Raw genomic sequence first — 27,031 nt, forward strand, 5'->3', positions numbered from 1 at the left:
TATAATAAAATTTCAATGTTCAAAGTAAACTTATTATCAAGATACATACTGTAATGTCACCATAAGACTTGTTTTCTTGTGTGCATACTGAGTAAATCCAAGAACCAAAAGAGCAAAAAAAAATAAGCAATAAATATCAAAAATGCAAAATGAAGAGACCTGAAAATGACTATTAAGACTAAATGTTGATATCAAAGTATATATTTGCTAATAACTTCCTAAAGTTGCAGGATACAACCCATTAACATAGTCATCCTCGTATCATATTATATAAATATAAATTATCTTCTATGTTACCAGCAATATGCATGCAATTTAAAGTTTTAACAAACATTTGCTTTCCAGGGTGGAAAGACTACCTGCCTTCCTCAAATAGCACAAGGAAACTGCTGTGTTTTTTTCCCTCAGTAAGGGATTAAAGTCTCCAATAGAAATATTTTGGAGTAAGAACATTCCTCCTTCTCACATTATGCAGATTAATTACAACTGTCTAATAGGGAAATGCGAAGTTCACTAGTTTCCTCCATCATTTCCACAAGATGTCTGTTGAAAGCCCTGCTACTGATTTAACCCATGCAAAAGGTACATTAAGTTTTTACAGGTTTCCCCCGCCATCCAAAGGTAGAGCGTTCCTATGAAATGGTTCGTAAGCCGAAATATCGTAAACTGAAGAAGCAATTACCATTTATATGGGAAAATTTTGTGAGCGTTCGCAGACCCAAAAATAACCTACCAAATCATGCCAAATAGCACATAAAACCTAAAATAACAGTAACATATAGTAAAAGCAGGAATGATATGATAAATACACAGCCTATATAAAGTAGAAATACTTCTCTACAGCAATTGCCTGCACAGATCTCCGTACCAAAAATCTCACGCAAGCGCTCTCGGCAGAAAATCTCACGCAAGCGCTGTTGGCATAAACGTGCTCTCCAGTAACCTTTAAACTATGAAGCTGCCAAATCTACCAAATAACACGTAAAAATACACAGCCAATATAAAGTAGAAATAATGTATGTACAGTGTAGTATCACTTACCAGAATTGGGAAAACAGCGCCGAGCACACTGATGATGGTGTGTTACACTGAGTCATTGCAGGCTGGGTGGTGCGGTGGCCCCCACCCTCCGGGCCGCCGACCCGATACATTGCCACGAAGAACACAGTGGTAGCTGGGAGGCACCCAGCACATCTTTAAGAAAAAAGCCGAAATAAACATGCTAGTTAATTAGGTGCTGCCTGGCACGTAAATGTCGGCGCAGATCAGAGGCAATTGCCGATTGCATCGCCTCTGATCTGGGCCGACAATTACGTGCTAGGCAGCACCTAATTAATTAGCATGTTTATTTCGGCTTTTTTCTTAAAGATGTGCTGTGTGCCTCCCGGCTACCACTGCGTTCTTCGCAAATCGGTACAGTATCTGTCCGGAGCCCGGGTGTTGGGGTGGGGGGACATGGGGGTGTCATCTCATCGTCGATCAGGGCAGGCAGCTCATCTTCTCCTATGACTGCCCGCCTCGATGTTGAAGGTCGAGGTTCGTCGTCTGCTGTGGCTGATGTGGAAGGCTTGCTTGACTGCTGAGCCTCGCGCATTTTTCTATCATACAGTTGTTTGTAAGCACTCAAACCATCCTGCAAATATCCCCTAAACCTATGAACCCTTTCAAAATTAAAGTCTTACTTTATCATTGCAGCAAAAATCTCACGCAGTTGCTTCACTTTCTGCATTCGGTTTCGATTGTTATCCTTTCCTCTTCCAATTGCATCAGCTCTTCATCTATCAGTTCTTGGTCATGGGATGCTCTTCAACATCATCTTCGTCAACTTCCACAAGCCAAACTCATTTTGTCCTTGCTTCGTTCACCACGATCGAAACGCTTAATTATGTCTAGTTTTACACCAGGTGTAACACCCTTACTCTCTCAGGCTTTTCCGACACCTTAGAACTCATCTTGCTAACGGCTGCTCAATGCAACGTGTTAAAGCAATGCTGTTCCGAATCCGGGGGAGAGCGGCTGCTCGGGGCATGCGCTGCCTTTTACCGCGTGCTGATTTTCTTCATAACAGTGAAAACACCTTCTGAAAGCAAAAACAGGGTACTAATGTAGGTCTTTTGTAACAGTGAGGTTTCGTAAAGCGAACGTTTGAAAATGCAGGGGACACCTGTATTCCTAATTTCTTCTGAATATGTCCAAGAGGATCATGTAACTCCTATAGCCTCCTCAATACAGATGCACCTGTTCTGTATTATTTTATTTATTTATTGATTTATGGATCGGGACAAGAAGAGCGGCGTGAGAGCTAAATTCTGAAGGAAGGCAGTTTTTTAAAAAAACTTCAAGTACAAGAAGGACGAGACTGCGCAGGCGCGTGACGTAGGCAGGACAGCGTGGAGAGATTAAAAAGGAAGGGGATTTCCAACAGCTGTTTTTTTTGGATCGGGACAAGAAGAGCAGCGTGAGAGCTATATTCTGAAGGAAGGCAGTTTTTTTCTCTCTGCGTATAAATAGTGCGAATGGTGGACGCAGGCAAATTCAATGCGCGGACAATGTCTTTACTTCGTTCACCACAATCGAAACGCTTAATTATGTCTAGTTTTACACTAAGTGTAACACCCTTATGAGCTCTTTTAGGCTTTTCCGATACCTTGGAACTCATCTTGCTAACGGATACATAAAATAAATCAAGATAAAGCACGTGTTCAAGCAATGCTGGCTAGAATGCAGTTCCAGGGGAGGAGCTTGGCTGATTGGGCATGCGCTGCCTCTTTTCGTAACAGTGAAAACACCTGTTAGCGAAAACATGCAACTAACATAGGTCTTTCGTAACAGCGAGGTGTCGTAAGGTGAACGCTCGGAAAACGGGGGCCACCTGTACTTAAATGCACACAGCACAAGGAATAAAGTGGATGATCTTGTCGTACAGCTACAGACTGGCAGGTATGATATTGTGACCATCACTGAGACACGGCTAAAGGATGCATGTCTCTGGGAGCTGAACATCCAAGGATACACGGTGTATCGGAAGGATAGGCAGGTAGGCAGAGGGGGAAGCGTGGCTTTTTTGGTAAGAAATGATATTAAATCATTAGAAAGAGGTAACATAGGATCAGAAGGTACAGAATCTTTATGGGTTAAGCAAAGAAATCGCAGGGTAAAAAGACCCTGATGGCAGTTATATACAGGCCTCCTAACAGCTGCCGTGATGTGGACTACAAATTACAACAGGAAATAGAAAAGGCTTGTCAGAAGGGCAGTGTTATGATAATTGTGGGGACTGGATCTCAAGAGAGAGAATTTCTAGAATGTCTGCGAGATGGCTTTTTAGAACAGCTTGTTGTTGAGCCCACTGGGGGAAATCGGCTGTACTGGATTGGATATTGTGTAATGAACCACAGATGATTAGAGAGATTGAGGTGAAGGAACCCTTAGGAGGCAGTGATCATAACATGATTGAGTTCACTGTGAAATTTGAGAATGAGAAGCCGAAATCCAATGTGTCGGTATTTCAGTGGAGGAAAGGAAACTACAGTGGCATGAGAGAGGAACTGGCCAAAGTTGACTGGAAAGGGATACTAGCAGGAAGGACGGCAGAGCAGCAGTGGCTGGAGTTTATATGAGAAGTGAGGAAGGTGCAAGACTGATATATTCCAAAAGAAGAAATTTTCTAATGGAAAAAGGATGCAACCGTGGCTGACAAGAGATGTTGAAGCCAAAGTTAAAGCAAAGGAGAGGACATACAAGGAAGCAACAATTAGTGGGAAGACGGAGGATTGGGAAGTTTTTAAAAGCTTGCAAAAGGAAACTAAGAAGGTCATTAAGAGGGAAAAGATGAACTATGAAAGGAAGCTAACAAATAATATCAGAGGATACTAAAAGCTTTTTCAGGTATATAAAGAGTAAAAGACAGGGGAGAGTAGATATAGGACTGATAGAAATGAAGCTGGAGAAATTGTAATGGGAGATGGAGGAGGAACTGAACGAGTATTTTGCATCAGTCTTCACTGAGGAAGACATCAGCAGTATACCGGACACTCAAGGGCGGCAGGGAAGAGAAGTGTGCGCAGTCACAATTACGACAGAGAAAGTACTCAGGAAGCTGAATAGGCTAAGGGTAGATAAATCTCCCGGACCAGATGGAATGCACCCTCGTGTTCTGAAGGAAGTAGCTGTGGAGATTGCAGAAGCATTAGCAATGATCTTTCAAAAGTCAATAGATTCTGGCATGGTTCTGGAGGACTGGAAGATTGCAAATGTCAGTCTGCTATTTGAGAAGGGGACAAGGAAGCAAAAAGGAAATTATAGACCTGTTAGCTTGACATCGGTGGTTGGGAAGTTGTTGGAGTCGATTGTCAAGGATGAAATTACGGAGTACCTGGAGGCATATGACAAGATAGTCAGAACTCAGCATGGTTTCCTTAAAGGAAAATCCTGCCTGACAAACCTATTGCAATTTTTTGAGGAAATTACAAGCAGGCTAGACAAGGGAGATGCAGTGGATGTTGTGTATTTGGATTTTCAGAAGGCCTTTGACAAGGTGCCGCACATGAGACTGCTAAACAAGAGCCCATGGAATTACGGGAAAGTTACATATGTGGATAGAGTGTTGGCTGATTGGCAGGAAACAGAGAGTGGGAATAAAGGGATGCCATTCTGGTTGGCTGCTTCTTACCAGTGGTGTTCCACGGGGGTCCGTGTTGGGGCAGCTTCTTTTTACTTTGTACATCAACGATTTGGATTATGGAATAGATGGCTTTGTGGCTAAGTTTGCTGATGATACGAAGATAGGTGGAGGGGCCGGTAGTGCTGAGGAAACAGAGAGTCTGCAGAGAGACTTGGATAGATTGGAAGAATGGGCAAAGAAGTGGCAAATGAAATACAATGTTGGAAAGTGTATGGTTATGCACTTTGGCAGAAGAAATAAATGGGCAGACTATTATTTAAATAGGGAGAGAATTCAAAGTTCTGAGATGCAACTGGACTTGGGAGTCCTCGTGCAGGATGCCCTTAAGGTTAACTTCCAGGTTGAGTCGGTGGTGAAGAAGGTGAATGCAATGTTTGCATTCATTTCTAGAGGAATAGAGGAGCCCGGATGTGATGTTGAGGCTCTATAACTGGTAAGACCTCACTTGGAGTACTGTGTGCAGTTTTGGGCTCCTTATTTAAGAAAGGAAGTGCTGACATTGGAGAGGGTTCAGAGAAGATTCACTAGAATGATTCTGAGAATGAGAGGGTTAACATATGAGGAACGTTTGACCGCTCTTGGACTGTATTCCTTGGAGTTTAGAAGAATGAGGGAGGACCTCACAGAAACATTTCGAATGTTAAAAGGCATGGACAGAGTGGATATGGCAAAGTTGTTTCCCATGATGGGGGAGTCTAGTACGAGAGGGCATGACTTAAGGATTGAAGGGCGCCCTTTCAAAACAGAAATGCAAAGAAATTTTTGTAGTCAGAGGGTGGTGAATCTATGGAATTTGTTGCCACGGGCAGCAGTGGAGGCCAAGTCATTGGGTGTATTTAAGGCAGAGATTGATAGGTATCTGAGTAGCCAGGGCATCAAAGGTTATGGTGAGAAGGTGGGGCAGTGGGACTAAATGGGAGATTGGATCAGCTCATAATAGAATGGCGAAGCAGACTCGATAGGCCAAATGGCCAACTTCTGCTCCTTTGTCTTATGGTCTTATTATAACAGAAATGGCATAATGAAAAAAAGCTGAAGAGTGAGGATAGGGTGGAATTATTAGAATTATATTATAAGCTATCAAGAAAAGCCTTAGAGTGCTCCAGCTACAACATTGCTACCAGAAAATAATGTTTCTGTTGACCAGTCTGTAATCCATTCACAAATATCTGGACCACAAACTACTTTTTACATCAACCCCAAATTCTGCTCTTTCTCATACCATGATACAAGAGAAGTCCAATAAAAGACATGCTCTCCATTTACTGAAGTTGTTATGCAATAAGCATTGCAAATAAATTATTCAGATGGGGTAACAGTAAATCTCTCATCCCTGTTGTGAGCAGATTAGCCCCACTGATGTTGTCCCAAAAGGCTTGGTCCAATCACCTTTGTCCAATATACCAATCTGCTAAAAAAAAAGGGTTTTATAACCTTGTATGGGAAATTCAACCTAATGGTACAATTCATCCAGTAAATAGTTTAGCCTCAAAGTGCTCACAGATCAGTATAATTATCAATACAAAAAATGTGAAGGAAATGGAAGCAACCCAAAATGCTTAAATTTTCCCTTACCTCAAGTATTTCCAATGTTTGCAATAATATCCCTCAAAAAAAATTCAATTGTTCAAAACTTCTTCACAAGGTTAGAAGCAGAGCCATTTAATGATTACAATTCAATAAGAAATACTTCATATGGTCCAAGCTTGCATTCTTTCAGGGACAGGTGACAGCTGCATCATGTAAGTATCAAGCATTAAAATTTTTATTTCAAAACTAAAACTTTATTCAGAATAAAGTAGTATATATAAAGAAGCATGACAATTTATTTTTCATGGTCACTGCATTCTATAGTGAAAACAAAAAACCTAACAGTGCCATGCCCCCCCCCGCCCCGGGTGACATAATTCTTCTTAAAACTAATTCCTTTCTATTTCCATAATTCCTTGAAAATGGCATCACAGGTACACAGGGTCATTAAGAATGTTTGGTACATTGGCCTTCATAAAACAGGGCACTGAATATAGGAATGTTACATTGAAGTGTACAAGACGTTGGTGAGGCACCTACTTACAGAAAAAGGTATCAGTAAGCTTTGAAAGAGTGCAGAGAAAATTTACGTTGATGTTTCCACGACTTGAGGACCTGAGGTACAGGGAGAGGTTGAATAGGTTAAGACTCTACTCCCTGGAGCAGAGGAGAATCAGGCGAGATCTCACAGTAATGTACAAAATTATGACTGGTATAGATAGGGTGAATGCATGCAAGTTTCTTCTCCTTAAGATGGGTGAGGCTAGAACTGGATCATAGGTTTAGGATGAAAGGCGAAATATTTAAAGGATATTTATTGGAACTCTTTCACTGCTCAAGGAGTTTCCTCGCCCACTCTGTCCCTCCGTGTGTGGCAACGGAGGAGCTTATACGGTGGTCCTTCCCCACAGAGACTCGGCATTGGTACACCATGTTTCAGTACAGCCTTAGAATGGACTCCTGCAGTCTGGACTATGCCAGTCTGATTCATTCCTTTCGAAAAATCTTACTCTGCTGTAAGCTCAAGGGGCTTCTTTCACCGAGTTGGTGACCTTGAGTCTGTCTTGTGTGTCCCTGGGAACAACCCAGAGAGCAGAGTCTTCTATTATGCAGCTGCTGTGGATGAACTGGTTCATGGACACTTATATCTGTCCTCACACCCTCTTTGCAAATCCAGAGTCTACAAAGAGGTGGGTGACCATCTTTTCCACAACATCTTTTCTGAGATACTCTAGCCTTCACTGATAGGAATGGAGTGGTTCATCTTCATCACTAAGAGAGTGACTCATTGTCTTCTCCTTCCAAAAATTAGAAATGAGCAATAAATGTTGGCCTTGTAACTGATAACCATAATCCCATAAAGGGAAAAAAATAAAACATTTCATTATACCCTTCTCTCAGCTGACTTTAAAATATGACATGCTTGGATCTGTGCATTAACAATTAGAAAGAAAATTCTAATGCAAAAGTTTAAATCATTTCACACTAGTGTGTTCAATGCAAGACAAAATTGTAGTTGAATAGAAAGCACTTGAGACTACAAGCTATACAAATTGTGTTTCATATGAATCTCGTTTTCCAAAAAAGTAGTGCTCCGTAACAAAGTGCAAACAACACTACCACTCTTTTACCACCTTTAATTTTAAATATACAGAAGTGCCATTGACAGTTTTACTAGCAGCTGACAGCTACTCAGAATATTAAAGGCAAGTAGAAAACTCATTCAAGACTCTGACAAACATTGTCTAATTCGCACCACATCCCATTCACAAATCAGCCCCGATTTCATTAACCAACAATAACTCAAGGCTTCACAGCTTATATTTTGTTAATCAAAATGGGCAAGTGAACCCATCATCATTCTTTAATTACATCCAATTGTCAAACTCTGAGCTCTGCACACTTTCAGTATTGGCCTTATGCACACCCTTAATTTACCAGCTTTCTCTCTCACAGACACCCTCAAAACACAATTCTCTATTTTGTTTGTTTTTAGTCCTAGTACAAGAGACTGGTTCATAATTTCCATTTGATAACACACACTTCTGAAGCACATTAAAACAGTATGTCTTGTTTAAAGGCCTAAATAATTGTAAGTCATTAACAATGTAAATATACAACGAAACTGCCTTTGCACAGATAACTAATGCATGTTATTTATGCATTTGTTTCCAATGTAACAATGAAATTCCTTTGCCACCAAGTTCACTCCTTTCATATCATTAAACAAATCCTGTAGCAACTGAATATTTATGGAAGATTGGGTTGCAATTTTAAATTACTTGGTTTTATTACATTTTTGTGCAGATTGTGGTGAGGCCATACCTGGAAAACTGCAGTTTTGGAATCCTTACCTAAAAACAAAGGATATTGTTGCCTTAGAGACAGTCCAAAGAGCTAGGCTAACCCTAGGATGAAGGGGCTGTCCCATCAGTAAAGCCCAGACAGCTTGAGTCTGTATTTCTTGGGGTTCAGAAGTACGAGAGGTGATCTCACTCAAATGTACAAGTTCCAAAGCAGGCTTGAGAGAGTAGGTGCTAGATGTTTTCATTAGTGGGATGGTCATGGACAAGGGGTCATAGTTACAAAATAAGAGACTAGTCACTTAACTGAGGTTCCAAGAGATTTCTTTCCTCAAAGGGTACTAAATCTCTGGAACTCTCCACCCAGGAAGTGGTGAAGTCCAGATATTTGAAAGATTCATAAATTTAGGGTTATGAGGATATGGTACAGAAAAGCAATTGAGATCAGCATAGATCAGCCATGATCAGTTTGAATGGCAGGGTGGCCTATGCCTACTGTTATTTGCCTTGTGTACTTTGTTATCACATGCCTAGTGAGAAAAGCATGCCATATACCATGTGGTTAATGCTATATTACTTTAAAAAGTACTTTTTGTAAACTAAATTGGGAAAGGTATTGCACAGTGAAAGGATTGCTTTAAGAACTTGTAACATCAAGCCAATTTTGAAATCAAGGTTACCAAATTTTCTTGCAGATGTAGGGTTTACCCAGCATATTAAGACTGACATGTTGGACATTTAAACACAGTATAAAAGACACTATTTAAAAAAGGAAATGTTGTGCTATGCTTTTCATTTCATAGTTCAACACAAAGCATATTAAGTGTTGCTAACCATCACCAACAATCACGTGTTAATTTCCAGTAGTGAGCATATTTGTCCAGTCTGGATGATCTATCATTGTATACAGTAGTACCATTAGCCAAGCAGACAACTGCGATGAAGACTAACCAGTTTCATCAAAGATACAGCCCTCCCCCTCCCTGCCAACGAGGACATCTTCAAGAGGCGATGCCTCAAGTAGACAGCATCCATCATTAAAGACCCTCAACTTCCGAGACGTGCCCTTTTCGCATTACTACCATTTAGGAACTGACACTCTGCCATCAGATTTCCGAAAGATCAAGGAACACTACTTCGTTTTTCGTCTTTTTACACCACTTACTTACGTAACTTACGGTAATGTTTATGTCTTGCATTATACTGTTGCTATAAAACAAAATACAGACATATATCAGTGATAATAAGCCTGACAGTGAGTCTAATGTTAGGCACAACTGTAACCTCATTGCCTATACTCAGGAGACGAATGGATACACAAACACACAATTAGCACACAGAACCGCCAGATGTTAACCCGTTGATGATAAGGGGGATAACTCCATTGGACACAGCTTTAGGCTTACCCGAAGGCGGCAGCGGTAACGGGAACAACTGGGGTGACGAACGCACCACATGAAACACGCCTCTCGAGCCCTGCCCAACGACTGACGCGAATGCACAGCTCGGACAACAGCTCCTTCCCGCTAGATATAGGGCTGCGCGAGTGCGAACCAAGATTCACAAACTACCGGGCCGGACGTTCACCGCGCCTGCCCGTCGTGAACAGCGAAAGGTAAACAGCGCATGCGCAAGGGGAAGGCTTCGGGGTTCGCGTGCGCACTGAGGGAACGTCACTACGTTTGCGTGCCCCGGCGGGGCGAGCGAGTGAATAGAGTGGGCCCTGCGCATGCGTGCCGGGCGCCATCTTGCCCGGCGTTTTCTGCTGCTTTGGGGGAACGTGTCAGCGGAGCTGAATGATCGGCGTGGATTTATCTAGCTCGGCTTAGAGACTATCCCCATAAGAAGTTAGACGTAGACAATTGCTCTATCAGGGCCGGCTGGACCAGGCCAGGCCAGGCCAGGTAATCGGGGTGATAGTGGGTGCTGCCAGGTGCCGTCAGGCGGGGTGAGATTTAGTGAAAAAGTGAGTGAGCTGCTGTAACTTGCAGCGTTAACCAGGCCGCGGCCCAATTGGCCCCAGTAGGCCGCAGCGGTGCCCGTTGATGTTCCAATGTGGATAGTTAGCAACATCACTGTTGGAAGGTAGAGGGTTATGGCTGTGCTTAGAATAAAACAGTCACTCAACCGATAAGATTTCTGTTTAAACGGTATGTCTCCTGCCGACTCAACCAAATCCCCCTAAATTAAAGTTAATTCGCCCTTTGAGGGTGTTTCAACCAGTCATTGCCGTGTACAAGTTTGAATGTCCTCTATTATGAAAGATAAGCAAATAAATTTGACATTGCAGGATCATTTTTGATGAAAACGATAGGGAATTCAGCGTTTAACCTGTCAGAAGACCCATCGTTCTCGAAACTCATAACGTCGGAGTTGCAAATTTCCTAACCATTTAACTAAATACTTAAATCAACAAAATTGCTAACGTTGTGTCTTGTAAAAAATGGAAGTACTGCAGATGGAGGGGATTCTCAGAAAAAAAATCTGGAAACAGGTCCGAACAGGTAACGGAAGGAGAAACAATGTCTCAGGTGGAAGACTGTCAGAACGGAAGATCGATTGTCAGACCGTTAAGATAGTTTGTTTTGATAAAAATGAAGTCAGTGAGCAGAGAAAGCTTTCCTTCACCTCTTGCCGGAAGGAAGTGATAATTCGAAATCGGGTTTGCTCTTGAGCTTTTTTTAAAAAAAAATCTCAAAATCTGATTCATTTGGATATTGTCACGTTTTGTAATTTTCTTAGCCAAAATGGAAACCAATTATAACTTTATTGGATCTTTCATTTATTTAAACGCAAAATAAAAAAGGTGCTGATAACGTTTTGAGCTATTGCTTTTTACCGTAATCGTTTATTAAAGTAAAGTAGAAAGTAATAACCTGTATCTTCACTTAGTGGCATGTCAATGTGAATGGAATTGTCAAGCAGAGCAAATGGAATTATACAATGATTTTTTGAAATTGAATGTTGTTGCCTTAGATGTTGCAATTTTAAAAAAATATGCACTCTATATGCCTATATTGACATGTGTAAATGTCAATACTGAAGTGAAAGTTGAGATTTGTTTTCCCCTTGTCTAAAAGGACTGTGCTTTGCACTCATTCTTCAAAATACCATATCAAATTTAATCTTTTTTCACATGGTCTTTGAAAATTGATATTTTTAAGTTCAGTAGATGGTTGATAAGTGTGCAGGTGCTGTTCATTAAATCTGTTTTTGCACTTAAATAGACCTTATTCAAGGAAATTTCTTTCTGCAGTCCTTGAGTCACACATGGTACTATACAGCATAATTTTTTTTGCCACAGAATAAACTCAACAGTACAGAATGGCAGATAAACTCACCAGAATTGCTATTGTTAGCCATGATAAGTGCAAGCCTAAGAAATGCCGTCAGGAGTGCAAGAAGAGTTGTCCAGTTGTTCGAATGGGTAAGTAATTTTGTCTTTCATCTTATTCATATTACATTGGAAAATAAATAGTCATTTGTAAGATTTAGTATATGCTTAATACACTTAAAAGTATGATCAACATGGGTATTTTTTAACATTAAAAAAGCTGGCAAAATGTTAAAAAGAGTGAATTTACTGTTGGGAATACCTGTCCTCAGATATAACAGTGCATTAATATTAAGAAAAAATGTTCTTGTTTCAGTTACTTCAGACAAGTATGAAGCAGTCCTGTAAATAAAGATTTTGTGTTTATTCACTCTTAGGATGCCTGATGAAATGATTTTGGATGCAAAATGTTGCTGAGTAGTTTACATAATTTAGTTCTCAGTTAATATAATTATTTGACAATATTTAATTTTTTTCTGTATATTTCGTTATCACATGGGAAGAAACAATTTGGTCCATAAATTGTACACTTGTTTTCAGCAAAGTCATTCCACTACTTACCTTTCTGTTACCCATTCTTTCTCGTATCCAGTAATTCCTCCTAATTTTTGTGGCCACCTATCTAAAGTAGCCAAATGCTGCTTTGCAGAGGGCTCATGGGACATGATCTCATTCCAAGCTGTAAGGATTTTGTGATTCGTTTTGTTTACCAGTGCTCACTTAGCTGTGCAGCATCTCCAGGGTTTCCAACTTGCAGATTAGATTTCTGGTATTTTTGTTTTTGCTTTCATTTTACTACAGAATTATGCTGATGGTGAGTTTTCATGAAGCCATGATATGTTTGTAGTTGTTCAGTACAGAGATGTGAAAATATCCATTAAGTGTCTTTCTGATCAGTTTAAGTGATATCATTCAAGAGTGTTTTTCTTTCTCACAGGAAAGCTTTGTATTGAAGTTACTGCCCAGAGTAAGATAGCCTGGATTTCAGAAACACTCTGCATTGGTTGTGGTATTTGCGTTAAGGTAATCAGCCTTACAGGTTTTTCCAGCAGCTGTAGATGATAACTTTTAAATATCACCTAGTTCAGGAGTACTTTTTCCAACTTTGATCCAACACATGGCCTGTATACTACTTTGAAAATCTTGTTTAATGTTATCCAAAGTTATTTTTGAATTTTATTTTTGGCACTTAAACATGACATTTATTATGGGTTCATAGCATTTAGCACGAGGAGCAGTAATCATCCCCATATGTTACATTTTGCTTGTCTCTAAGATACATTTACTGCTTAAGAATTCTGTGATTCTTATCATCTTTGGTACTTGGATGTCACAGTATTAGCAATTGTTATGTTGTGCAGTTTACCAGTTAAAAGAATGCAGGGAAAAACAGAGTCCGGTTTGACTTATACTCTGGATTTTATTTATTTCTGGGTGAATTTCTATTGTCAGCCAACAATCTCTGTAAGGTAATCATTGGACAATGAATGTACAAAGACTGTTAGTATTGAGCATCACAGTTGAATCTGTTACCTTTTCACTGGTTATCTTGTAGGAATTATTGATTGGTACCCCAAGAAAATCCTTTCTTCACTCCGTGGCTTGTTGCACCTGCATTGGTCCGTAGTTATTTTTGTCAGAATGATTTGTGCTGACTGATTTTTACCACTTTAGCCACTGAGATAATTAAATGTGGCTTACACGTCTATATTGCTATCACAAAGTACAATATACCATCTGGTAAATGCTCAAGTGGAGCATTTCAGAAATGAACTTCAGAAATCCTCATTTTAAGTATAAAGGTTCCTTTTAGATTATTGTAAAGTACGTGAGTCACCGCAACTTGTGTGTTCTTGTCCGCAAAATTTTCCAACGAATATTTGTCGGTGCCGAGATTGAACGTCCTTTGCTTCAACCAAACCCATGATAACATACAGACATTTTTAATAGATAAAATACACTTGTATTGGTTATGTTGCCGGTAATGAATAGCAGATGAAGTGATTTTGACCTTTTATCAATATTTTCTGTTTCAGAAATGTCCTTTTGGAGCTTTGTCAATTGTTAATCTGCCAAGCAATTTAGCCAAAGAGACAACACATAGATACTGTGCAAATTCCTTCAAGCTGCACAGGTAATGAAACAATGCAGGGGGAAAATGAATACTTTGTAACCTAATTGGTAGTTTTAGAGAACATCAAATAATAAATGGTGTATGTAAAACTTTGTGTGTATGTTTGCGTGTGTATGTTTCAATCAGTACGTTTCTCCACAAACTGCATCAAATGGTTAAAACGTGTTTACAGAGGAATAACATTAGGTTCAAATTTCAATAATTTTGAGTTTATAAGTAGTCCATGCTGCTGAAAAAGAATCAAATGTCACAGCATGATTATTGCTTGCTGAAATTTATTTTCCTCTTCCTTGATCAAAATTGTACTATGGTTGCAGCTGTCTTGTGTAGTAAGCCATTTTAGCTGTTGCAAAAAAAATTAAACCTCATTTCAATGTAGATTTATTCCCATTTTAGCTCCATTATACCATACCATTATATGAACAATTTGTATAGTTTTTTATAAACCTTGATGAGAATGTAATCTACAGGCACTTCAAACAAATTAAAATACTTTAAGGTATTTGTATTCAGCTGGAAATTTGTAATTTTATATTTTATTGTTGCTGAATTCAGACAATTGAAACCTATTAAAATCTCTCAGGTCTTATTGCCAGCAAAGCTGAATTTGGGGCATTTCTGGTTGGGGGTGGTGGAGAAGGGGCAGGGAATTCAGTGAAAACTCAACAGGCACCTCATCACTTCACTGAAGTTCCTGTTGCTGTTGGGAATATGCTGCTGCACAAGTATGCCTCTGTCCAGTGAGGTGGCCTTTTACCCCCAGACCTAGTAAGTATAAGTGCAGTTGATTGTGGATATGGATTAGAGTGGGGCTAGCATCTGGACCAATGTTTTCATAGTTGTGTGAATTTTTACAGATTGCAAATAATCTCGTTATTAGATTGCCTATTCCTCGCCCTGGTGAAGTTTTAGGCTTGGTGGGAACTAATGGTATTGGAAAATCTACAGCTCTGAAGATTCTAGCAGGAAAGCAGAAGCCTAACTTGGGGAAATATGATGTGAGTTCTCTCTTTGGGTGGTATGTAATATTTTTTGCAGTTATCAGTTATTGCTAACAATTTTTAGAATTGGTCCAAGTGGCTTGTTTTTATAAAATGAAACAGTTTTGCTGATTCTGTTTCGCTGATCGGAATGTAATGGATTTCACCTAGTTTATCTGATTTCCCCCCCACCTCCTCCCCCCTCTTCTCCCCCCCCCCTCGATGGAGCACCTCATAGGGATGGATTGTATTTTAAAGACTTTAGGGAAGAAATGGGAGAGCCCCTTATAAAATGTCAGAGGATTAGTAAGTCGCTTACACTTTTGATAAAATAGGTGGCAGAGTGAATTTTACTTGTGCTTTATTTTCCTGATGCTCTAGAAGTCTTGCCATTCATTAACGGTAAATGTGATTTTTCTGATAGGATCCTCCTGACTGGCAGGAAATTTTGACTTACTTCCGAGGATCTGAACTACAGAACTACTTTACAAAGATCTTAGAGGATGATCTAAAGGCTATAATCAAGCCCCAGTATGTGGACCAGATCCCAAAGGCAGTAAAGGTAACTTCTGATGTAATATAATACTTCATTAATCACTTATGTTTAGATGTGTCTGTATTGCTTGGCCTGTGCATTTTTGAAATGGTACTGGATCAAAGATGTGTGTTAAAATTTAAAACAAAACTGCCTATTTGATGTAATATATTTTGAAGATCGTAAAATGATTCATTCATTTCAAAGACATTGTAACTTTTAAAAGATTTTTAGTAGTGTTGTGGTTTAAGGTCAGCCAAATAAAGTATTCAGGTATGATAATTACACAATGGATGTTGCATCAATATATAGTACAGAATTTACTTTGTGTTTTGCAAGGCTCTCCTATTTTTTTCAACAAAAGCTCTAGATATGTTACTGAAGAGGTAATTATGATGCATCTTCTTCTAACTTCAGTTTTCAGTTGACTAAGCCTGAAATAATAAGTACAGTATATAAATATAAACACTGGAAAGTCCAGCACAATTAGAAGTTTGAAGCATCCAGCAAGCTGAGCAGCATTGATGGGAGAAAATCCGAGTTGAAATTCCATGTCAAAATCCTTCTTTAGATTTGGAAAAAGGAGAAATCAAGCATGCTAAGTTGCCAAGTTCTTTTTTTACATTGCACGCATCTGAACTTGCAATGCTTTATTTACTAACAATGAACCACATATCATGGGGCAACCCTTTTGGCAATATTGGTGCTATTATGGCTTGGTGAAATTACTTCTACTTCACAGAAATTGAGTGTATGAGAGATGATAGTACTTTCTCCTCCAAATGCACAATCAGGACTGCCCTCGAGACCCATTGTTTCAATGTCCTGTTGTCCCACAAAACTTGCTTCTTTCCCTCATAGCATTTGGGCAGCCAAATGCAATTTATTTTAATTCTCAACCCCACTCCTATTTGGCCCTTGGCATTGGTAAATCTGGAGAGTGAATTGTAGAGTATGCAGTGGTTTTCCTGGTTGACACCAAATCTGGCAGACAAGTTGAAGCTATCAAAAAACTACAGCATCAGCTACACACATCAAAGTTGCTGGTGAACGCAGAAGGCCCGGCAGCATCTCTAAGAAGAGGTACAGTCGACGTTTCAGGCTGAGACCCTTCGTCAGGACTAACTGAAGGAAGAGTCAGTAAGAAATTTGAAAGGGGGAGGGGGAGATCCAAAATGATAGGAGAAGACAGGAGGGGGAGGGATGGAGAAAAGTTGAAGAGCTGAAGAAATTACAGATGGGAAGCAGTGAGAGATGGTTTCACTGAATTCCCGTCGAAGAGAGGATCTAAACTTTTTCGGTGTAGGCAGCATCAGAAGAGGCTTCGCAGTAGTGAATTTTAAAAACGCAAACAACAGGAATTCTGCAGATGCTGGAAATTCAAGCAACACACATCAAAGTTGCTGGTGAACGCAGCAGGCCAGGCACAAAGAGATCAAAGTGTAATCTTTCATTGTGTCCACTAGAGTCAGCATTAGTCAAGCAAATTGCATGCTGTTAAGATGTAATGAAATAATGCAAAACCATTTATATGGATCTTTTTAAAAAACACTTCTTGCAGATGCTGCATTCTTACTTTGTTTTTCCAGGGCACTGTGGGTTCTATTTTGGACAGAAAAGATGAGACCAAAACACAGGAGATTATTTGTGAACATCTGGGTAAGAAGACTGAAGCTAAACATTCTGAAATATTTTAATTTTACCAGATTAGCGTTTAATCCATATGCATTAAAATATCAAAATGTTTTTGGATGCCTTTTGTCCTAGTTAAATACATTTGGCGGACTTGGGCATTAATAGTAGGGATTTATTGAGTCTTTAATTGTCTATCCATAAATTCCATTTGAATAAATTAATAACGAATCTAGAGGGTAAGGGTTTCCAGGGTCTAGAAATACTGTATTTTTCCAAATCTTGTCGACTCAGAAAACATAGGAGTTCTTGTGCCTTCTCTATTCTTGTTTTTAAGGGTAGTATTAGTTTTAGCACATGTTGCTGAGAAATCATGAGGAGTTGGTGCAAAATTTTGCCGAGGTGCACTAGATGTAGATTCACCAAAGTGAGCTGGTTTCTCCTGGGCGTTGTTAATCTTGAGCATCATTAGGGCTGCATTTATTCAGGCAACTGGAGACTATAGCACCAGACTCCTAAATTTAATCATTCTGGTAGTGGAAAGGCTTTGTTCAGTCCTTAACCAATGCTATAATTTTTAATCGTATAAGAGTAGGGTCACTAGCAAGCAGCCTAAGACCTGACCCAGGGAATTTTCATATCTGTGTCCTACAGATTTCCTTTGACTGGATTTGCTAGTGCTCTAAATGTCTTGCATACTGCTTTACATTTGAGAACTATTGTTCATGCCGTATGTAAACTTTCCAGAATTTAGCTCGTCACCCTTACAAGGACCAAGGCTGTAATAGATTTTGGAGCCAAGTAAACCTTGTAGAATTCTAACTGAACATTGCTGTTTTATTAGGAAATAAGTGCTGCATGATAAAAGTTATTGTTCATATTTTGCATTATTGTGCTAAAGATTGGAGAATTGAATGTGTAACAATGAGACTATTCTTTCTTGGATGCTAGAGTTGTAATTGCACTGGAGCAGCTTTGTTGGAGTTGTAGCTAATTTTGGAGCACAAGTTTTGCAGCAGCTGAAATGCCAAATCCCAGTATCATTGGTTTGTTCTATTCTGTTCATGCAATAGCTATCAACTTGCCTGGATCTTTGAAATTAGAGGTAGGTTTCTAAGGCACGGATGAGGTAAGGGGTGTGAGATGAGCAGAAATTTCTATTGGAGAGTAACAAATTTTTGAAATTTTCAACTGAAGAGGGCTGCAGGTGTTGAATATATTAAGGCTTAAACCAATGAACATTGAGCTAGCCTTTGAGGGGTTACAGAGATTAGCAGGCAAAGCTGACTGAAAGAGTCAGATCAGCCATGATCTTACTGAATATAGAGTTAGGCTCAAGTGGTCAATTTACAAATTCTTTGATGCGGGAAGTTTCTGAAGCATTGTTACTGTTTGCCCTTTCATGCTGACCTCTGCTGTCATAAATGATAGGGGTGGTTGCAGAGCAAGTTACTTCGATCTGAAACATTGATTGGATTGCTTGACTTTGCATTCCGCAATTGTTGTTTATTAGCTTCACCAAAAGCTTGTCACCTTGCTTTTTACAGACACAGACAGTGAGTGGTGTTGTTACTGATAGTCCTGTTGAGCCAGAGGTGGCCCCTATGCTTAATTGTAACATTTAGGATAAAGGTTACAGATCATGGCAATGAAATTATTTCTCATGTTCCCAGTTTGAAGCATGTATACCTGTACTGAATCTGGCCCTATTGGCATAGTGACAATATCGCATAGTATTGTGAAAGGTGTCTTCTGAAATGAGATGAGTCTGTACCCATCAGGGAACAATGACAAATACTTCTATAAATCTGCTTGTTAGTTCTCAACATCTACAGCAGCCCTCGTCCAGCAGCAAATTTCTTCCGGGCTTTGTCAGTTATTTAATGGTACTGTTGCTGATATACTATAAGAGATGAAAAAGTTTTCTATTCAGTATGTATTCTATTCCCTAGTCATCCAAATATCACTGAAGATTATTAACCGTTTGAAGGAGAGCAGTTGGTTGTCATTAGTTTTGACATGGTCACATTTTACTTGTATAGGTTGACTGCTACCTTTCCTTGCATCATAATAATGGATAAAAAAAAACTTAATTTGGCATATTGAGGTACCCAAGGATGTAAAAAGACACAGAAGTACATTAAATCTTCATCAGCAGGCCCAAAAAAAAATTGGCACATTGCTTTTTCATAATGGTAATTTTTGTGATTAATAGACTGTAACCGTCTTACACAGATCTGACTCACTTGAAAGAAAGGAATGTTGAAGATCTTTCTGGAGGAGAGCTCCAAAGATTTGCATGTGCAGTAGTGTGCATTCAGAAAGCAGACATGTAAGTTTCTGAAAGAATATGTTTCATTATTAACAATTCGTATACAATCATTGACCACTTTATTAGGTGCAGGAGTGGCACCTGGTGCGATCTTCTGCTGCTGTAGCTCATCCACTTCAAGATTTGATATGTGCACTCTGAGATGCTTTTCTGTATACTAACGTTATAATGCGTGGTTATTTGAGTTACTGTCACTGTTTTATAAGCTTGAACCGGTCTACCCATTCTCCTTTAGTCTCTCTCATTAACAAGGCATTTTCACCCACAGAACTGCTGCTCACTGTTTTTCACACTATTCTCTGTAAACTAGAAAAATCCCAGGAGATCAGCAATTTCTGAGATGCTACCCTGTCAGGCATCAACAATAATTCCATGGTCAAAGACACTTAAGTCACGTTTCTTCCCTATACTAATATTTGGCCTGAACAACCACTGAACCTCTTGATCATGTCTACATGTTTTTATGCATTGAGTTGCTGACACATGATTGGCTGATTTAGATATTTGCATTAATAAACTGGTGTACCTAATAAAGAACCACTGAATATATTTTACGTGCAATATCTATATATCAATATCTTCTGTTGGTAGGTTTAATATACCTCCACAAAGAATTTAGGCATGCCTGCAATTAAATGTTACAGTTTATGCTCAATTTCCACAAACATTTTTGAACACTCAAAGTCAGGAAACAAAAGATTAAGCCTGGTGATGACAGTAGTTTGTGTAGGAAATACTTTGCATCTAGTGGTCATAATGCCATTAGCTTCAAGATGATTACAGAAAAGGATAGGTTTGATCTTCAAGTTCAGATTCTAAATTGGAGAAAGGCTAATTTTGATGGTATCGGAAAGGATCTGGCAAGTGTGGATTGAGACAGGCTGCTTCCTGGCAAAGGTGTATTTGGTAAGTGGGAAGCCTTCTTATGTGAAAATTTGTGAGTACAAAGCTTGTAAGTGTGAGAATAAAAGGCAAAGATAAAGAATAAACGAACACAAATGCTGGAGGAACTCAGCAGGCCAGGCAGCATATATGGAAACGAGTACAGTCAAAGTTTCAGGCTGAAACCCTTCAGGAAGGATAGAGGATAACAGGTCTTCAAGAGATAAGAAGGCCCGAGTTAAGAAAAAAAGGAGATGCATATCAGAAGTAGAACGATATGGACAAATGAGTATAGGAAATGCAAGAGAACACTTAAGAAAGAAATCAGGAGGAGTTTAAAAAATGGCATGAGGTTGCTGTAGCAGACAAGATGGAGGAGAATCCTCAGGGCTTCTGTAGGTATGTTCGCAAAAGGATGGCAAGTCACAAAATTGATCCTCTGGAAGATCAGAATTGTAATCTATGCATGGAGCAAAAAGAGATGGGTGACATCTTAAATGAATTTTTTCTGTCTGTATTTACTTGGGAGATGGACATGGTGTGTCGAAGTGAGGCAAAGCAGCAGCGAGATCGTGGACCCTATACAGATTATAGAGGAGGTGATGTTTGCTGTCTTGAGGCAAATCAGGGTGGACAAGTACCCCAGGGCCTGTCAAGGTTTCCCTTAGACCCTTCCCCCATAGTGACAGGTGAGACTGGAGTTTTGGAGGATAGCTAATGTTGTTCCACTGTTTAAGAAAGGCTGTAAAAATACACTCGGGAATTATAGATGTCATCAGTAGTGGGAAAGTTGTTGGAAGGTATTCTAAAGAGCCAGGTATATGAATATTTGGATAGATGGTTTGATTAAGGATGGTCAGCATGGCTTTGTGTGCGGAAGATCATGTCTAAACAATCTTGCGAGTTTTTCTGAGGAAGCTACCAGGAAAGTTGATGAAGGCAATGCAGTGGATGTTGTCTACATGGACTTTAGTAAGACATTTGGCAAGTTCCCGCATGGGAGGCTGATCAAAAAGGTTTAGTCGCTTTGCTTTCAAAATGAGGTATTAAAGTGGATTAGACATTGGCTTTGCAGAAGCCAGAGAGAGGTAGTAGATGGTTGCCTGTCTGACTGGAGGCCCGTGACTAGTGAAGTGCCCCAGGGATCTGTGCTGTGTCTGTTGTTGTTTGTCATCTATATCAACGATCTGGGTGATGATGTGGTTAACTCGATCAGCAAATTTGCGGATAACACCAAGATTTGGGGTATAATGGACAGTGAGGAAGACCATCAAAGCTTGCAGTGGGGTGTGGACCAGCTGGAAAGATGGGCTGAAAAATGGAATTTAATCCACACAAGTACATGGTGTTGCACTTGGGTAGAACCCAAGTGAGCAATAGGGCACTGAGGGGTGTGGTAGAACAAGGGGATCTGGGAATGCAGGTTCATAATTCATAGAAAGTGCTGTCACAAGTAGACAATGTCGTAAAGAAAGCTTTGGGTACATTGGCCTTCATAGACCAAAATTTTGGATATGAGAGTTGGGATGTTATGTTGAAGCTGTATAAGACGCTGGTGAGGCCTAATTTGGGGTATTGTGTGCTGTTTTGGGCACTCACCTACAGGAAAGATGCAAATAGGATTCAAAGAGTACAGAGAAAATTTACCGGGACTGGAGGGCCTGAAGCATAAGGTAAGATTGAATAGGTTAGAGCTTTATTCTCCAGAACATAGAAGATTGAGGGGAGATTTGACAGATGTATACAAAATTATAGATGGGGTAAATGCAAGCTGGCTTTTTCCAGTGGAGTTCAGTGGGACTACAACTAGAGGTCATGGGTCAAGGATGAACAATGAAAAGGTACATAGAGGGGAGGGGTATGGAGGGCTATGGTCTGGGTGCAGGTTAACGGGAGTTGGCCGTTTAAATAGTTTGGCGCTTAATAGGTGGGCCAAAGGGCTTGTTTCTGTGTTGCAGTTTTCTCTTACTCTATGACACATCATAGAGGGGGTATGTGGGAATAGTTGCTGGTAACCAAAATTACAGGTTGCAATGAAAATATGCAGTGCCATTTCTAATTAGTTGTAGTTCCCAACTTACTTGAAAATAAATACATTCAAAAGATTTTAATACTGTGGTGTTTTTAGAGCCCTTAACGTTGTGACTAGTAGAATTTTACAGAGGTGATGATCTCATTTTGTTCTGTGAGCAGAGTCACATTGCTAGTTGATATTTATTACAACTGGTGCAAGAGATTTTAGAAATGAATATTTCAAGTGTGCGATCTTTATCCTAATGGTGCACAGCTGTCTTATAGGAAAGCCCAGCTATACAATCCACATTGATCTTATGAAGATTCAAACACGAGGAAATCTGCAGATGCTGGAATTTCAAGCAACACACATAAAAGTTGCTGAGAACGCAGCAGGCAGCATCTCTAGTCGACGTTTCAGGCCGAGACCCTTCATCAGGACTAACTGAAAGAAGAGCTAGTAAGAGATTTGAAAGTGGGAGGGGGAGATCCAAAATGATAGGAGAAGACAGGAGGGGGAGGGATGGAGCGAAGAGCTGGACAACTGATTGGCAAAAGGGATATGAGAGGATCATGGGACGGGTTCTTTATTTACTTATTATATATATATATTTATTTATTTTATATATATATATATATATATATTCATTCTTTTTCTTTCCTTTTTCTCCCTCTGTCCCGCTCACTATACTCCTTGTCCATCCTCTGGGCTTCCCCCTTCCCCCTTTTTCTCCCTGGGCCTCCTGTCCCATGATCCTCTCATATCCCTTTTGCTAATCACCTGTCCAGCTCTTGGCTCCATCCCTCCCCCTTCCTGTCTTCTCCTATCATTTTGGATCTCCCCCTCCCCCTCCCACTTTCAAATCTCTTACTATCTCTTCCTTCAGTTAGTCCTGACGAAGGGTTTCGGCCTGGAACGTCGACTGTACCTCTTCCCAGAGATGCTGACTGGCCTGCTGCGTTCACCAGCAAGTTTTATGTGTGTTGCTTGTATCTTATGAAAATTGTTCTTATTCATGTATTCTAGGGCAGTCTTTATAAAATAATTGACTTTTGACCAAGAATTCCAGTTGTTGAGTATCTGGATGATGATTATTTGACAGATGCATTACATTTAGTAACTTGTATTTTTTAAAATCGATTGGTTTTTCCAGTTCCTCCGGATGTAAAGGCACTTGAATGTGACACACATTTATCCATAATCAAAGACTGTTGATTACAGAAGTCATGTTATTATTGCTGATGTTAAATTTCACATTGAGTATTGTATTATGTTTGATGTCACAACATGGGCAATAGCAGAACAGGAGTTTACAGAAAGTAGCTGTCTGGGTGATGTTCTGTTGGATTTTGACTCTTGGTTGGCAACACTTGACAGGTGTTCCATTGAACATCCATCAAGCCTAAATGGAAGGATACCCACACACTTTTGTTTCCTTTTAGTGGGGCGAATGGTCCAAAAGCGAAGGAGGTTCCTGCCTCAATTTTGGGCATTTTGCAGCACTGGGCATTGGAAATATGACTACTTGATGTTGTTGTACATGCATGATACCGGAGAGTAAATGTACTAAAGTCTAATGTACACGTTCCTAAATTTTAAAAAAAACTTTATAGTTTGCTGGTATTCCTCCACCCCCCCACTCCCTTCTGCCAGTCTCATTTTCGTTCACTACACAATCAACCCAGCGAAAATGATCATGCGCCTTCATTTTTTTTCTTCATTTGATCTAGTTCTTTTTAGAAAATTGACTGATCGCTGTCCTGCAATATGAAAAATTATTAACTAGATCTATTATCCAGAATTACAACACACTAACATTCATGTTGCAGTTCAATAGTCAACTCTCTTGGTTCTTTGGTCAAGATACAGAAAACTGATGTTGTTGCATCTTGCGTTTATTATTGTAATGGTGATAATTTATCTGCTTCAACTTTGCTTTTGTTTTTGAACTGTATATTTCAGCAACAAACTTTTTTTTAACAGTTTTATGTTCGATGAGCCCTCCAGTTACTTAGACGTTAAACAGCGTTTGAAGGCTGCCATTACCATTCGCTCCCTTATAAATCCAGATAGGTAAATGTGCTTTATTTTGCCAAATGTTGATTCTTTCTAGAATTGTGCTGCTCTGAATCTAATAGCCATAGTTATTTATAATATCAGTTTTTTTGCATCTACGTTTTAGTAAATACCCTTTTACTCTTATAATAACTTAAATATATGTGTGTAATGCTACTTGAATATCAGCATTGCACAGTAGACAATTTACTACAATTTTGCCACACCTTGAATCAACTATGTAAAACTATAAAGGTGGTCTGACAACTACAATGGTATGAAAGAGGAGGGACTCAATGAATATACTTTTGGATCACATTCAAAATATCCCAAAGCACTTTACTAGTACTCATTAATATAGTGTAAGTGTTAGAAGCCATAAAAAATGTGCTTTGCATGGAAAATTTCAGTACATGAATCCAAACGCGTCATTTGTAATATATTTCAAATTTTACATGAAAGAGAGTACAGATTGGCGTATCCATTTTTATCCACAAGATGGAAGAAATGAAAGAACTCTGATTACTTACACATTTCCCACTCATATTAGTGCACAAAGCATCATTGTGCAAAATCTTTCTGCATTTCTGCACTTGAAGTCGAAAGCAACCACTAGTCTGAGCTTTGTTGATAGTTATTTTACAGCAAAACAATTTTGAAATTAGACCAGAATTTACTGATAGCAGTGAACTGGCTTTTTTTTTGTTGATTTTGGGGGGGTGAGAAAGGCTTTGACTTGTTTGTTAATATTGGGAACTTTCTGTGTATATCTAGCTTCTTTCCTTATGGGACCTGCACATCAAAAAGACTGTACATTAAATTGGAGGTGGAGATTTCCTTCTCCCTAGCCATCTGTCTAAAAACAGGGATATTCTTGTTGTTTAACTATATTCTGAAACACTCTATACCATATTAAAACCTAAGTTCAGCAAATAAATTGAAGGCTGTATTTGCTAAAACTAATCTTGGTCCCTTGAAGCTTTCGCTATCTATCAAAGTCAGTGAGTCATAGAGAAATACAGCACTGAATGAGGTTAATAACTGGGAAACAACTAATCACAACTTCAGGGCTTCTCTGACTGTAGGGAATGTTGTGGGGGAACTGCCAGTGTTCCCTACAAATGGGGAGTAGTATTTGTTTTTGCCATGTAACTCCACCTTAAACCTATATTTTTACCATTTTGTTTTGAAATCTGGGAAGAAATTTTGATGTGATACCCAGTTACATTAATAACAAACAAGCATTGGAGCTTATCATAAATTGTATAGGTGCCAAATATATATCCCAAGGCCTTGTAAAATTTAAAATGCTACTCTTGTTAAATGATACTAAAGGCTGTTTTTGCAAGTTTCCAAATTTAAATCTTAAAAATTCAAACAACATTGGTCATCGCATAACCAATAAACCATAATTTGGATCAACTTCTGTTTGGAAGTTGGGTTGATGGCCGAGTTTGGCAAAATTTTTTCAGACGTTTTGGCTCCAATGGAGAAGCCATCGTCAGAGTGCAATTGAGGGTGTTGCCTCCTTAATGCCAGTTTATATACTCCTCTGGGGCCCAAATGAATATTGATTAAATGTCGTGGTCTGGCTGGCTGGTTCAAAAGTAGAAGATTCTGATTGGCTAGCTTTGAGGGAGGTCCGTTGGAAGTATTTGCTTCACTGTCCAGATCCCGAGGTCACTGGTGATTCGTTGGTTGTATGTAAGTCAGCATTCTGAGGAGACAACACCCTCAACTGCGCAGTGATGATGGCTTCTCAAGTGAAGCCAAAACATATGCAAACATTTTGCCAAGCTTGGTGATCAACCAAACTTCCAAATGCCCAACCCAAGCTTCCAATATTTCAATCAAGTTCTGTCATTAGAAGGGATTGGATAGCCTTGGGACTTTCAAGGACTTGGTGGTCCTTATTGAATTTCTTGACAGAGGTATTACTAAAATCTGTGGAGTGCAGTTTTCAAATAGCTTTAATTACAAGTTTCATAGTTTTATTTTCATATTTTACAATAACTTTTTTTCCATGTGCAAGTGAAATTTCAGTTACTGGAATTCAAATTTGTACATGATATCTTAGTGCAACATAAGTCATGGCACAGATTAATTTCCTTCAATTAATTTTGAATCTTCAACAAATGACTTTTAAAAGCAATGTTGAATCTTGTTTGTGATATTAGGTCTAATATTTCCAGCTGGCCTTGTGATTAAAAGTTACAGTAAATGTTTTACTAGATGTATGATCGCTCATCTTTCCATATTTAGATATATCATCGTTGTGGAGCACGATTTGAGTGTACTAGACTACCTTTCTGACTTCATTTGCTGTTTGTACGGTGTGCCAAGTGCATATGGCGTTGTTACTATGCCTTTCAGTGTTCGAGAAGGTAAAACTTAAATGCATTTTAAAAACCTTATTTTGTACAAAGTTGTAAATATTCTTTTTAACAAAAAATGTACATGTAGACTATGTAGAGACTTTAAGCTTCGAAGTGTGGACACGGTAAATATTTTAATATAGTTTGCCTTACCAAGTGGGTAATGCATAACTACTTTCTTTAAAAGTTTGATTCCAGCAGATGTTTTGGAAGCATTGGTGATTAGGAAACTGTCAAGTCC

The 27,031-nt window shown here is 39.3% G+C and overlaps 2 protein-coding genes across 4 annotated transcripts in view; one reads left to right on the top strand and one right to left on the bottom strand.

The window, feature by feature from the left end:
- anapc10 (anaphase promoting complex subunit 10) overlaps positions 1–10,143 on the bottom strand; it is a 53,412-nt gene extending 43,269 nt beyond the window's left edge. The window contains exon 1 of the mRNA XM_072256021.1: positions 9,924–10,143. The gene's annotated coding sequence lies outside the window, so the exon portion shown is untranslated. The remainder of the gene's footprint in view (positions 1–9,923) is intronic.
- Positions 10,144–10,248: 105 nt separating this feature from the next.
- abce1 (ATP-binding cassette, sub-family E (OABP), member 1) overlaps positions 10,249–27,031 on the top strand; it is a 31,516-nt gene continuing 14,733 nt past the window's right edge. The window contains exons 1-11 of one of the 3 annotated variants that reach the window (XM_072256019.1): positions 10,249–10,421; positions 10,808–11,021; positions 11,822–11,944; positions 12,789–12,874; positions 13,888–13,985; positions 14,866–14,983; positions 15,390–15,527; positions 17,090–17,159; positions 19,368–19,464; positions 24,344–24,433; positions 26,678–26,799. In XM_072256019.1, coding sequence (XP_072112120.1) covers positions 11,842–11,944; positions 12,789–12,874; positions 13,888–13,985; positions 14,866–14,983; positions 15,390–15,527; positions 17,090–17,159; positions 19,368–19,464; positions 24,344–24,433; positions 26,678–26,799 — 922 coding nt within the window. In that variant the 5' untranslated portion in view covers positions 10,249–10,421; positions 10,808–11,021; positions 11,822–11,841. The other 2 variants (XM_072256018.1, XM_072256020.1) reach the window with 2 other exon arrangements.

Source organism: Mobula birostris, chromosome 4 (genome assembly GCF_030028105.1).
Source record: "Mobula birostris isolate sMobBir1 chromosome 4, sMobBir1.hap1, whole genome shotgun sequence".
Classification (NCBI taxonomy): Eukaryota; Metazoa; Chordata; class Chondrichthyes; order Myliobatiformes; family Myliobatidae; genus Mobula; species Mobula birostris.